This window comes from Hyla sarda, chromosome 8 (assembly GCF_029499605.1).
Source record: "Hyla sarda isolate aHylSar1 chromosome 8, aHylSar1.hap1, whole genome shotgun sequence".
NCBI lineage: Eukaryota > Metazoa > Chordata > Amphibia > Anura > Hylidae > Hyla > Hyla sarda.
In genome coordinates this window covers 180,845,367-180,858,880 of record NC_079196.1, presented here as the reverse complement: position 1 = coordinate 180,858,880, position 13,514 = coordinate 180,845,367, and the positions used below count along the sequence as shown (strand labels likewise).

The 13,514-nt window shown below is 42.6% G+C and overlaps 1 protein-coding gene across 4 annotated transcripts in view; it reads right to left on the bottom strand.

The window, feature by feature from the left end:
- Positions 1–13,514, bottom strand: part of XYLT1 (xylosyltransferase 1) — a 340,609-nt gene that overhangs the window by 88,379 nt on the left and 238,716 nt on the right. For all 4 annotated transcript variants that reach the window (XM_056536893.1, XM_056536896.1, XM_056536894.1 and 1 more), the window contains one exon: positions 8,502–8,582. In XM_056536893.1, coding sequence (XP_056392868.1) covers positions 8,502–8,582 — 81 coding nt within the window. The remainder of the gene's footprint in view (positions 1–8,501; positions 8,583–13,514) is intronic.

Sequence of the window (13,514 nt, the reverse complement as noted above, 5' to 3'; positions counted from 1 at the left end):
TCTGAGAATATGTTATTGAAAAATGAAAAGGTATCATTATAGTTGGTAGTTATGATATTATAGGGCGAGGAGGAAAAAAACGAGAGTGTAACAGCGAAAATTGGCCCGGACAAGTGGATCGTCATGAGGGACAAGTAGATTTTGCTCCATTTTAGTCCTGTGGGCAAGTAGTTTTTTATTAAATTTCCACACCCCTGGATATTAGTCAACTAAATGTACAGTAAAGGTATTTGAATAAATTTAGATAAAGTGTAATGCAAATTCCAGAGAAATGCTCAAATAGACAAATGCTTTAATATCATTTGAACAAGCTTTCCATAGATCAGTAGTTCAAGCAAATATAATACACTTTGTAATATAATTAATTGGAGAAAAGTGCTTCTTTTTCTCCCTTTCCCCTCCTTCATGCTATTTTTCCACTCTTTCTGTACAACACTGTTGAATATGTTGGCGCTATATCACTCTATAACCAACCAAAACTAAAATATTAAACAACCACCACCAGCTGGAGATCCAATCTTGATTCTTTGCTATGAGTCCTTTTACTTCTATGTATACCTCATGCAAAGAACACTATATACAGTGACCCCCCCGACCTACGATGGCCCCAACATACGATCATTTCAACATACGATGGCCTCTCAGAGGCCATCGCATGTTGAAGGCAGCATCAACATACAATGCTTTTGTATGTCGGGGCCATCGCATAAACGGCTATCCGGCAGCGCAGACTGCTTCAGCTGCCACCGGATAGCCGTTTACGGTGCCCCGTGTGGTCCGCTGACGATCACTTACCTGTCCTCGGGGCTCCTGCGCGTCCTCTTCGCGGTCCCCTACATCGTCGGTGCTCTCCATCGTCGTCATCACGTCGCTGCGCACGCCGTCCCGTCATCCAATAGGAGCAGCATGTGTAGCGACGTGATGGCGGCGACGGAGAGCGATGATGCCGGGGAAGCAGAGACCTTGCCGGAGCGTTGGGGACACCCCGGGGACGCGGCGACAGGGATGGAAGGCGACATCCAGGGCAGCGGTGACGGTCCGGAGCGGCGGGTACACGTGAGTACAACTTCCTCTACCAGTGGTCTTCAACCTGCGGACCGCCAGATGTTGCAAAACTACAACTCCCAGCATGCTGGGTGTTGTAGTTTTGCAACATCTGGAGGTCCGCAGGTTGTAGACCACTGTCCTATACTTTACATTGCATGGATCCCTCAACATACGATGGTTCAACAAACGATGGTCCATTTGGAACGGATTACCATCGTATGTGGAGGGACCACTTGTATAGTATAATGGAGCCACAGTGCAGCATTACTTAGTGACACAATATAAAAGATCATATAGGTTTTTAAGTGAATTCCATTGCAGTCTGCATCAATATAGGCAAAATAAATATAAAATAAATATAGGCGTTCTTATAGTGGAATCACGGAGACGAACTCTATCATATTCTGCGCGGTCAGTAGTGACCAAACACACTATTACATGGTTAGCTCTTTCAGGATCTCTATTGAAGTCTTTGTTTCCACAAGACTACTTTAACGCTGCTAATGAGATTTTCATCCTCATAAATTATATGCTTTACATAATTTCCCCATGTATTAATTGATTATGTAATGGTTACTACATCTTCAGCATATTTCACAATTAAATGTGCCTTTGATATCTTGTGTCTTAGTCACATTGCATGCTATCTCTAAATTGCATCAGTTGCAGAACTAATATTCTTATCGCCACCTCGCATTGATTCTTTTAAAGCATTGCTCCACCTTGCATCTATAGTTTTCATCAGTGTATAGGGAATTTCTTATTCCACAATTCCCTATTACATTATAATTAGCAGATTAGACCAAATCGATGTCTCAGCCGAACAAATTCAAAGGTTCTGTGTTTCCTTTCCTTCTCTTAATATAGAGAGGCTATTTTTATGGAAGTCTGGAGTTTCGAGCCCATTAGCCAACTATAGACGTCTATAAAATGCTAATCTGTAGTTCAAGAGGACCTCCTGAAATGACAGTCTATTAAGAAACTAACAAATTCTTCTACATTCCTAATAGAGATGAGCGAACTTACAGTAAATTTGATTCGTCACGAAGTTCTCGGCTCGGCAGTTGATGACCTTTCCTGCATAAATTAGTTCAGCTTTCAGGTGCTCCGATGGGCTGGAAAAGGTGGATACAGTCCTAGGAGACTCTTTCCTAGGAATGTATCCACCTTTTCCAGCCCACCGGAGCACCTGAAGGCTGAACTAATTTACGCAGGATAAGTCATCAACTGCCGAGCCGAGAAGTTCGTGACAAATCGAATTTACTGTAAGTTCGCTCATCTCTAAATCCTAATCCCTTTATTAGGGTACGTTCACATGATGGAACATACCACATGGAGTTAGAAACAAGTTTGCAGTGAGTTTCCTGCAGCAAGTTAAAGCCACTGCGAATTTCCACTGTAATCTGCTTTTTTTTTTTTTTACATTTTATTTACAGCAGGAAATCTGTTGCTTACTCGCTTCTAAATCACCCATATAAATATACCCTTAAAGGGTTACTCCGGTGAAAAACTTTTTTTTTTTCAAATCAACTGGTGCCAGAAAGTTAAACAGATTTGTAAATTACTTCTATTAAAAAATCTTAATCCTTCCTGTACTTATTAGCTGCTGAATACTACAGTGGAAATTATTTTCCATTTGAAACACAGAGCTGTCTGCTGACATCATGAGCACAGTGCTCTCTGCTGACATCTCTGTCCATTTTAGGAACTGTCCAGAGTAAAAGGAAATCCCCAGAGCAAACATATGCTGTTCTGGACAGTTCATACAATGGACAGAGATGTCAGCAGAGAGCACTGTGCTCATGATGTCAGCAGACAGCTCTGTGTTTTAAAAAGAAAATAATTTCCGCTGTAGTATTCAGCAGCTAATAAGTACAGGAAGGATTAAGATTTTTTTATAGAAGTGATTTACAAATCTGTTTAACTTTCTGGCACCAGTTGATTAAAAAAAAAAAAAAAAAAAATTTCACCGGAGTACCCCTTTAAAGTTGAAAACTGTACCTTTCCTGGACTTTTAAAATCTACTTTTTATTTCTCAGCCAAATTTCAATAGGGCAGAGCCAAGTTGCTTAAGTGCCACAGGCTGGGATGCCTCATCTCCAGGGCCAGCTCTGCCTATAGGCAGTTCCCTCTTGATGGAGGCGTTTGCCACAAAAAAGTTATCTTTTTGCCATTATCTGAACCACTTACTCAACCAGCATCACCATGATATCCCCCTTGGATGTGTGTCCCCCCGGTATTAAGGTACCGTATTTATCGGGGTATACCACGCACCGGCCTATAACACGCACCCTCATTTTACCAAGGATATTTGGGTAAAAAAAGTTTTTTACCCAAATATCCATGGTAAAATGAGGGTGCGTGTGTGCGCGTGTATACCCCGATATACCCCCAGGAAAGGCAGGGGGAGAGAGGCCGTCGCTGCCCGCTTCTCTCCCCCTGCCTTTCCTGGGGTCTAGAGCGCTGCTGTCGGCCCTTCTCTCCCCCTGGCTATCGGCGCCGCTGCCCGTTCTGTCCCCCTGACTATCGGTGTTAGCGCCGATAGCCAGGGGGAGAGAAGCGGCGCCGACAGCCAGGGGGAGAGAAGGGGCAGCGGCACCCATTGCCGGCGCCGCTGCCCCGTTGCCTCCCCCCATCCCCAGTGGCATAATTACCTGAGTCGGGTCCGCGCTGCTGTAGGCCTCCGGCATGCGTCCCCGGCGTCGTTGTTATGCGCTGAACGGCGCGGCGCATGACTCAGGTAATTATGCCACCGGGGAGGGGGTTAGGCAACGGGGCAGCGGCGCCGGCAATGGGTGCCGCTGCCCCTTCTCTCCCCCTGGCTGTCGGCGCCGCTTCTCTCCCACTGGCTATCGGCGCCGGCACAGATAGTCAGGGGGACAGAACGGGCAGCGGCGCCGATAGCCAGGGGGTGAGAAGGACCGACAGCAGCGCTCTAGACCCCAGGAAAGGCAGGGGGAGAGAAGTGGGCAGCGACGGCCTCTCTCCCCCTGCCTTTCCTGGGGGTGTATCGGCGTATAACACGCACACAGACTTTAGGCTAAAAATTTTAGCCTAAAAAGTGCGTGTTATACGCCGATAAATACGGTAATTACATAAGGATGGGGTTTGTTACAATGTGTCAGCCCAGTAATAAGGAGATTACATGAGAAGGAGGTTTGTTATAGTGTGTCACCCCAGTAGTAAGGTAATTACATGAGGAGGAGGTTTTTTACAGAGTGTCACCCTAGTAGTAAGGAGATTACATGTGGAGGAGGTTTATTACAGTGTGTCACCCCAGTAGTAGGTGATTACATGGGGAGGAGGTTTGTTACAGTATGCCACCCCAGTAGTAAGATGATTACATGAGGAGGAGGTTTGTTATAGTGTGTCACGCCAGTAGTAAGGAGATTACATGAGGAGGAGGTTTGTTACAGTGTGTCACCCCAGTAGTAAGATGATTACATGAGGAGGAGGTTTGTTACAGTGTGTCACCCCAGTAGTAAGGGGATTACATGGGGAGGAGGTTTGTTACAGTGTGTCACCCCAGTAGGTAGGTGGGGCATGTCAGGGGGCAGCCAATGGGCACAGTCAAGGGGGCGGCAAAATTAGCTTTAGCCTAGGGTGGCGAAAATCCTTGCACCACCCCTGCTCATCTCTTGCTCTCATCTCCCAGCCATTCCTTAACTAATGTACAGGGCTTGGCTTCCAATAAAGCAGGGGCTGGGAGGTGAGGGAAGCCAGGAAGAGTTCCAGACTGTGGAACATGAGCACCTTGGCACTGCCTCCTTGACATTTTACTGAGAAATAAAAAGGAGATTTGGCAAAAAGCATCCCATTTAGCATTAGATGGTTCATATGAATCCATTACATCTACACTCTATTGGTAAAGCCTGGCTGTCAATAGAAGATAATTGACAGCCAGTGAAGGCTAGGTAAGCTCTCCGGCTGCTGTGAAAATGGATTCCTCTCACGCAATCACCCTGCATGGGGGTGGGATGGGGGATTTGGTTTGGATCCGGCCCCCTGCAGCACCAATGATAGTTTTAAAACCCATTTAGATGCCACTGCCAACTTTGGCAGCAGTCATCTAAAGGGTCATTAGCCAGACGTTCCACCCGGGCTTCGATATACTGTACATCATGGAGCAATAAAGGGTTAAAGGGGTTGTCTGCTTTGGACAATCTCTACTTGTCAGAAGTGTCTCTTGACAATAACCTCCTTACAATAACACAGTATCCCCTGCTGTCAGCTGTAATCTGTGGGGGAACCTGGCAGCAAGGTGTTCTCCATTTATAGGGACCGGAATCCAGTGTATTCACAGCCGGCCAGAATAAAACAGTTGGGGAGATTTATCAAAATCCGTGCATAGCAAAAGTTGCCCAGTTGCCCATAGCAACCAATCAGATCGCTTCTTTCATTTTTCAGAGGCCTTTTGAAAAAATGAAAGCAGTCAGATTGGTTGCTATGGGCAACTGGTCAACCTTTTCTATGCACAGGTTTTGAGAAATCTCCTTCAATGTCTTTTGGGGATTTGTGTAAAACCCATGCCAAAAACTGCAATAAAACCGTAATGTGTGAACACACACTAACAGTTCCACCTATTTAACATAACCTTCTAAAAGACTCTAAAGGGGGAGCTTTATTTTATTTTTTATGTTGCAGCCGCCAGTACAATTGTTTTTTATTTATTTATTTTTTTTGCGGGGGAATATTAAATACTTTATGTTGTGAAAAACGCAGGCAAATCTAAAACATTTCAGCGATGCATTTTGTACAGATACAATGTAGAATTTACAGTACATATGACCTGGAGTTATATGCCCTAACAGATTTGTTTATTCCTGGTAGGACAATCGCAGTGTATGAAGCCATCTAATTTACTGCAGCTACCCAGCTGGGTTATATTGGTTGCATCTTGTTTTACTGTTTTTTTCTCATTAAAGCATACCCATATTGTAGGTAACTGGGGACCTGTAAGGCATCGCAATGCTGGCAGTCATTATAATAAACATGGAAAGTAAAACAGTTTTATTTTTTCCAAGGAGTCCACCCGGGTCTTAGCAGCCACATAAAGATTACAGCTGCTATGAAAAATATCATATAGACCTGCTGTAATTCTGTCTGTCTCCGGTACCATTACCGTCAGAAATGTTCCACCTTCTAAATGCGGAGGGCCACTGGGATTTCATGTAGGTTTTAATGACCTGGGAGGCTACAAGGGAACTGGAAAAAGATCTACAACAAGTCGTCTACCACAGTTAACTCCTCTATGCAATTTCTCTTAATGCATCCCATGTCTTCAAGAAATAACGGTGACCCTGCTGAGATGAAGAACCATTTTCACCTTTATGTTTTTTTTTTCTTTTTCTTTTATCAGTTCACTCTAAAATATTTAGAGAGCTGCTCTTCGGTATCTTTATGTTTTTTTTTTAAAAGGCAAGATGGTTTGCAATGTGTGTCTTATTTTTATAGGAAGTGTGATCTTAAAGTGCCCTTGTGAGAATAGCAGAAAAATACTACCATTTTTCAGAAGAGTAACATAAAAGGGCAAAAAAAGGCCAAAGATGTAAATCAATGCAATGCATGTGAAACTTTGACTGCACTGAATGAGCTTTTATACCATTTGTTAAGGGAAAAAAAAGGCTGAACATGTGAAAGTGGCGACAGTATCAACCGCGCGGCGGTATATGACAAAGTGGAGAATGTATATTAAAGTGAGAAAGAAAATATTATGATATATTATAAGAAATAATTTAAATGGCAACCAATAAAACATACATGTGTGTTTATGAAGATTTCTATCCTGTTGTCTGTATTATTGTTAGAATATTTAATAATATTTAGAATATTTGCATTACTGAACAGATTGTGAACTCTGGTGTCTGGGTACTAAGGGTTCAGTGGACATTCATCAAAGGGGGGATACCTCGCCAGTATTTATATCATGTTTACATTGGCCTCAGGGACAGTCATTGACATTTCCGTGCTTAGGGCACTATATAGTTGCTTTGTATCTGAATCTTCTATCTTGAATTTGACCTGGACTGAGCTTGACTGTTCTTAGAGCTGCTGAATTCTGGACCCTTCGGATTAGCGAATGGAAAAAAATGGGACCCTTGGGGTATAAACCTTAACCCTGAATCTGAACTTGTATCCTGTTCCCTGTATCTGAGTGTGTATCCTGTACCCTGCATCTACTATCCAAAATATGAGCCTGCAGAGATGCCGCTGCTGACATATGGACTTGACTCCTCTGCCTACTCTGAATCCTGTACCCTGGATTCTAAACCCTGTAGCTCTGAGTATATCCTGTACCCTGGATTCTAAACCCTGTAGCTCTGAGTATATCCTGTACCCTGAATTCTAAACCCTGTAGCTATGAGTATATCCTGTACCCTGGATTCTAAACCCTGTAGCTCTGAGTATATCCTGTACCCTGAATTCTAAACCCTGTAGCTATGAGTATATCCTGTACCCTGAATTATAAACCCTGTAGCTATGAGTATATCCTGTACCCTGGATTCGGTTTCTGTTGTCCAAAGTATGAGCCTACAGAGACCCCACTGCTTAGCTGTGGACCCAACTCTCCTGTCTACCCTGAATCCTGTACCTAAACCCTGAACTTCTGTGTCCTTGTATCCTGATCAAGAGGCTGCTGAGACCTAACTGCTGGATTACCTAGTAGGCCTCCTGGCTGCTGAACAATGTATTACCTTGTGCTCAGTTTTGCTGTGTCCCCCATATCCAGTTCCCTGAACATCATGGACCCGGGCTTGCCTCTTGAATCCTGTACCCCTGTAATTGTGTCTTTAGTACTTGGATGTGAACTTTTTCTGAAAGTCCTGCGTAGATCCCAATCTGTTGTTCCTGAATTAACAACCTTTGGCTGTTCCTGATTTGCCCTGTCAGTTCTGCTGTTGCACGTACTGGACTCTATTACATTCAGATTTTACTCTTAGCTGTCTGTTTCTGCCACCCTAAACTATAGTATGGATGCCACCCTAAACTATAGGATGTACAATTGGACTTTGCCACTAAAACTATGCTTATTTAACGTCAAACGTGACATGTTTATTGGAACCTGTAACAAATTGGGACATTTGGAAGGACTATTACATTTGATGTCTGGTTGACGTGAAAAACTAACTGGAACACCATTGTCAACCATTTCAAACACTATAGAGAAATGTATTTGGTGACTTGGTCACCCGGCCATGCTCTTTCCCCTTTACTACATGTAAAGTGATCCTGGTATGACACCTGAGACGTTTGGGTACTTGATTTGTCATGACATACCACATTCACCACAATAAGTAGAATAATGACCACCTCTTTTGGTTTCCAGTAATTTGAAAGTAGGGTACGGGCAGAGCAAAACATCTATGCAGTTTGTTGGATTTTTTTTGTGGAAAGAATTTGACCCATGAGACCAACTATTCTGAGTATAACAGTAAAGAGTGATTTACAATTACCTTGCATTGTCTCTTCCATGTGACTTCAAGAAGTTCATATCTCTGTATCTTGAGAGAAATGCCACCAACTGGTCATTAGTCCTGTGGAAACATCAAATATGGTAAATGTAAGCCACTTGGATCCTGCTGGTACCTACCTACTGGTTTACAAGATTATAATAAACTTTAACAAGACAGACATGCTTGTCTTTTAAATCCAATGATGATGTATTCTATGTATCAGTATCAATTAAGCTTCCATTATGGGAACACTGAAAACATTGTCCTTGAAGAGCATCGTAACGTTTAGAAGATCACAGGCGCTTGCTGTTATTTATATACAGACCATGGCGATAGTATTTATTAAACCTAGATGACTCCAGGACAGGATGTAGAAACAAATGGTATATAGCAGAATATCTGCCGTGGCTCAGATGATGGCGTACGGTGAAAACATTTTAGACTAATTAGTTATTTATAAAACACATACAAAGTGATACATGCTGTATAAGGGTTAAGATGAGTTTTCTTTATGAACCATGGAAGGGTCTATAGCAAATACTCCAGGGTACAATGCCTCAACAGCTACATCAAACTTTAAAAATAAACATTTTTACCAAAGATGTTCATCTCTTAACTAAAGTCAAGAGCAGCTGAAAAGAATGTCCTTCTTGAGTGTATTCACCTCATCCTAACATTATATGGAGAAAAAACGTTTAGTGCTTCATCTCTTCAGTGGTGGTGCTAAGGAGAAATGATACACTGACAGCTGTCACGTCCCCTCCCATAGGCTTGCATTGAGGGGACGGAGCATGTCGTCACATGGGGGCGGGGCCATGATGTCACAATGCTCCGGCCCCCATGATCACCAGTAATCATACCCGGAGCGAACATGCTCCGAGGAATGATTATAACGGGGTGCTGCGTGCAAGATCACGGGGGGCCCCAGCTCATGATGTCAGCAGAGAGCACTGTGTTCCAAAAAGAAAAGAATTTCCACTGTAGTATTCAGCAGCTAATAAGTACTGGAAGTAATAGAAGTTATTTACAAATCTGTTTAACTTTCTGGCACCAGTTGATTTAAAAAAAAAAAAAAAGGTTTTCCACCAGAGTACCCCTTTAAGGTAGGAATACCCCTTTAAGGTAAGGTCACACATGCGTATATGCAGCATATTTCATGCTGCATAAAATCCGCTGTGCAGCGAGAAATACATATTCTCCTATGAGCAGACACACGGGGCTATCCGGTGACAGCCCTGTGTGCGAAGTGCGGCAGCGGGCACGTGGGCAAGCTTGGCCTGCCTCCAAATCTCACTGCACACACAGGGTTGCTGCGGGTAGCCCTGTGTGTCTGCTCATAGGACAATACACAGCATATTTCCAGCTGTACAGCGGATTTCACGCTGTGTGAAATACACTGTGTATATACTGTGTGTGACACTACCCTTAAAGTTTTACAAGCAGTGGACAGTTTAAACTGCTTGCCATCTAAGGCTGGGTTCACATGTAGTATGTTGGTGGTTATTTGGACCTCATTTTTAGTCAGTAATTAAGCCAAAACCAGGAGTGGGTCCAAAACACAGAAAAAGGTGGAAATCTTTCCATTATAGTTCTATATGGTGGACCCGACATAGAGAAAGACACTTATCACCTCATATGCAGGACAATTGATGACTGATGAGTGTTGGATTAATGAGAGTCCAACTGCCTGAAACCCACCTGCTCAGGAGAATGTTGGTCCAATGATCAGTCTTGCAACAGTCTCTTAAAGGGGTACTCCACTGTCCAGCATTCGGAACTAATGGTTGCAAATGCTGTTTTTGCTCTCCGGGGGTCGGTCACGCCCCTCGTTACACGTCACGACCACGCCCCCTCAATGCAAGTCAATGCATTGGCGTCACGCCCCCTCCCATAGACTTGCATTGAGGGGCGTGACCATGATGTCACGAGGGGCACGGCCGACCCCGCAGCGTGAAAATAGCGTTCGGAACAGTTAGTTCTGAACGCTGGACCCCTTAAATGGAGTGTCCTTCATGGGAAAACTTTTTAAGTAAAGCTTATACTTCTCTAGTATTTAGTCTTTTCGAAAACGACATTTTGCTTCCAGCAAGCACACGATAAGTGTGCTGTGTTTTCTACAAAGCAAATTCCCAAGCTGCATAAATAAACAAGCGACTAAACAAATGATTTATTAACTATTAACATAGATGGGGGGGACGCTGAGATGTGCACCCACCACTATGTGGAAATGAATGATTTCAGACCAGTGAGGGCCTCTTTCCTTGCTTACTCAAGTGAATATAAATGCCTTCCAGGGTCAGGCTTTGCATTTCTATTTGGCAGCTATAGGGGGGGAAAAGAACTTTGCCTGTATAGAATGCTGCATAGATTTCCACATTTTACGCTTGGGTAAGTCCCTATCTTAGTGAGATGAATGGACATTTAGTGGATTTACTTAGCAATCCTTCCACATGAAATAGTTTCAATAGCTAACTATGTTCCAAGACATGCAAGGATGCAATTTAGTGAGCAGAAAATTTGGGAATGACTCAGAAAACATTTCCTTTATTTGCTCTTCTGGAAATATGAACTGGAAATAACAAACTTTCTATGCAGGAAATTTATTTAAAGGGAAGTACCTGCCAAAAGTATCAGCCTAGATGTATCACAGTAGTTTATGTTGTTTTATATATCTGGTGTAATTGGAGACTGTCTAGTCCAAGTCTGCACTAAGCCTACACCAAATATTAGTTGGCTTACTTTACGTAAAGATAGTGTACCAACATTTTGGTCAACCCCTGCTCTACCAATGCCATGTTCCTTTCTGGATAAGCCATACCCACTTGTCTGATGGGGCACATTTTACAGTTCTTTTTTCTTCACGATGTGTCAAATGTGTATATCAAAACTCTGGTAAATTTAGAGCCAAAATTCTGGCGCAAACAGCCATATTTAATCTGAGCCAATATGAATCTTCTCAAGAGTAACCTCAGTATATTAGTAATGGGGGCTTTTAACCTTGGAGTTGTGAGGCACAACACCATTCGGGAAGAAGAATCAGTGCGGGGCTGAGGCTAGGAGGATAAAATAAAGACCATTTTGGTCAGTGCCAGCCGCACAGTACCAGCAGGTTAGTGCAGTTGATGCTGCTGACAGATTCCCTTTAGGACTCTCTTCAGACATACAGTATCCTGTGCAGATTTGATGCACAGGATTTCAAGCTGTGTTCAGTCATTCAGTTTACATTGAAATCTGCAGCAGAAAATCCTGCGCATCAAATCTGCACAGAATACTGTACGTGTGAATAGTCCATAAGGCTGCAGATAACAAACAGGGACTGTGCTATGTCCGGGCCACCTGCAACATACAAAGTAAAATAATGCAAGCATAATCCTAGAGTACAGGAACACGGTGACGTAAATAATACAAAATGGCCATGTTCACTGCCTGTATGTGGCTGACACGCTTATATTGGTTTAACAGAGCTTACAGCATAGACAATCTCATTGTTTGGCGTTGTTTGCTCATTTATGTAGAATAGTATACTGATATCCCTTGAAATCACAAAATGCCTTAAGCCAATGATGAGAAAAGGAAACCCAGACAAAATGCCAGACCAATATGTATTAATAAGCCCCGGGAGAGCCGCAAGAAGGACAAACACTCATTAGAAGTTCCCTTTTTTCTAATTTGCTGAATCTTCACATCTTGCTTCATTTATTCCTTAGACTAAAACATCAGCCCACTTCATTGCTCCTTAATGTGCTTACAAACTGCTTGTCCATGTTACTGTGTAAGTCCTGGAATAGTGATTGATTCCTATACAATATGCAGTATATATATATATATATATATATATATATATATTTTTTTTTTTATTTTTTATTTATTTATTGAGACACGGAGGCATAGATGGAAGATAGATGTATAGATACATAGATAGATCGACAGATAGATAGGAGAGAGACAGATAGATAGATAGATAGATAGGTATGAGAAAGATAGATAGGTATGAGAAAGATAGATAGAATAGATAGGTATGAGAAAGATACATAGAATAGATAGGTATGAGAAAGATAGACACATAGATAGATGATAGATACATATGAGATAGTTTTCTTCCTCCCTTCCCACTCATTGCATCTAATATGTATAAGGGCCAAGCATGCTGAGCTACGCATGCAGGAGTATGGGGACTGAAAGAGATAGCTGAGTCTGCCAGTGTCCCCAAAATATTTACAAAATGCTGGGGTAGCCGAGTAAGCTAGTGTATACTTACCTATCTCAGTCCCCTGTAGGTCCAGCTGCAACTCCTGTTCGGCACCTTCCAGTTCCCCCATGCTCACCCCTCTGCCCGTTTCCTAGATAAGAAGGTGGAGCAGGACCTGTCCACTCAGCCAATTAGTGGCCAAGAAAGGACACTGTTGTAGACAGTGATTGGCTGGATGAGCAGGACCTCTTGTCTCGGAAGTAAGAAGAAGACCTGAACAGGGGAGGACTGGAAGAAGCCAAATGAGCTCTCCAGTGGAACCTGTTGGAGACTGGGGGTAATTCCTAGAAAGATAGTAGTTCATGAACTATAGTACTATAGATTGTGTATAGTTTGCACTAAAGGGGCCAAGCTCTGTAGATCTAATAACTCGGCAAACTTAACAAAATTTATATATATATATATATATATATATATATATATATATATATATATTATAATTTTTTTTTTTTAGAGACGCCTGGCCATCATTCAAAATCTGCTTTTGTAACTTTCATTCTCTATTAGAGTCAAGCACCTCCATCAGCAGCTTTCTGAAGAAACAGTGACACAGATCCACAGATAAGTGGCAAGCTTTGCTGTGTGAGATAAAAAAAAACACACTACATCGGAGTCATTGATGTCAGCAAGTCTGGCACCTCATACCAAAAACTATTTTGCTATATTCTACTGACTGCACACAGGACCGGAAAAAAAAAGAAGCAGGTAAGGAGCCTCAATCTTATCCCACTGACTCACTAGCGTGTTGGGACTTCTGTAAATGT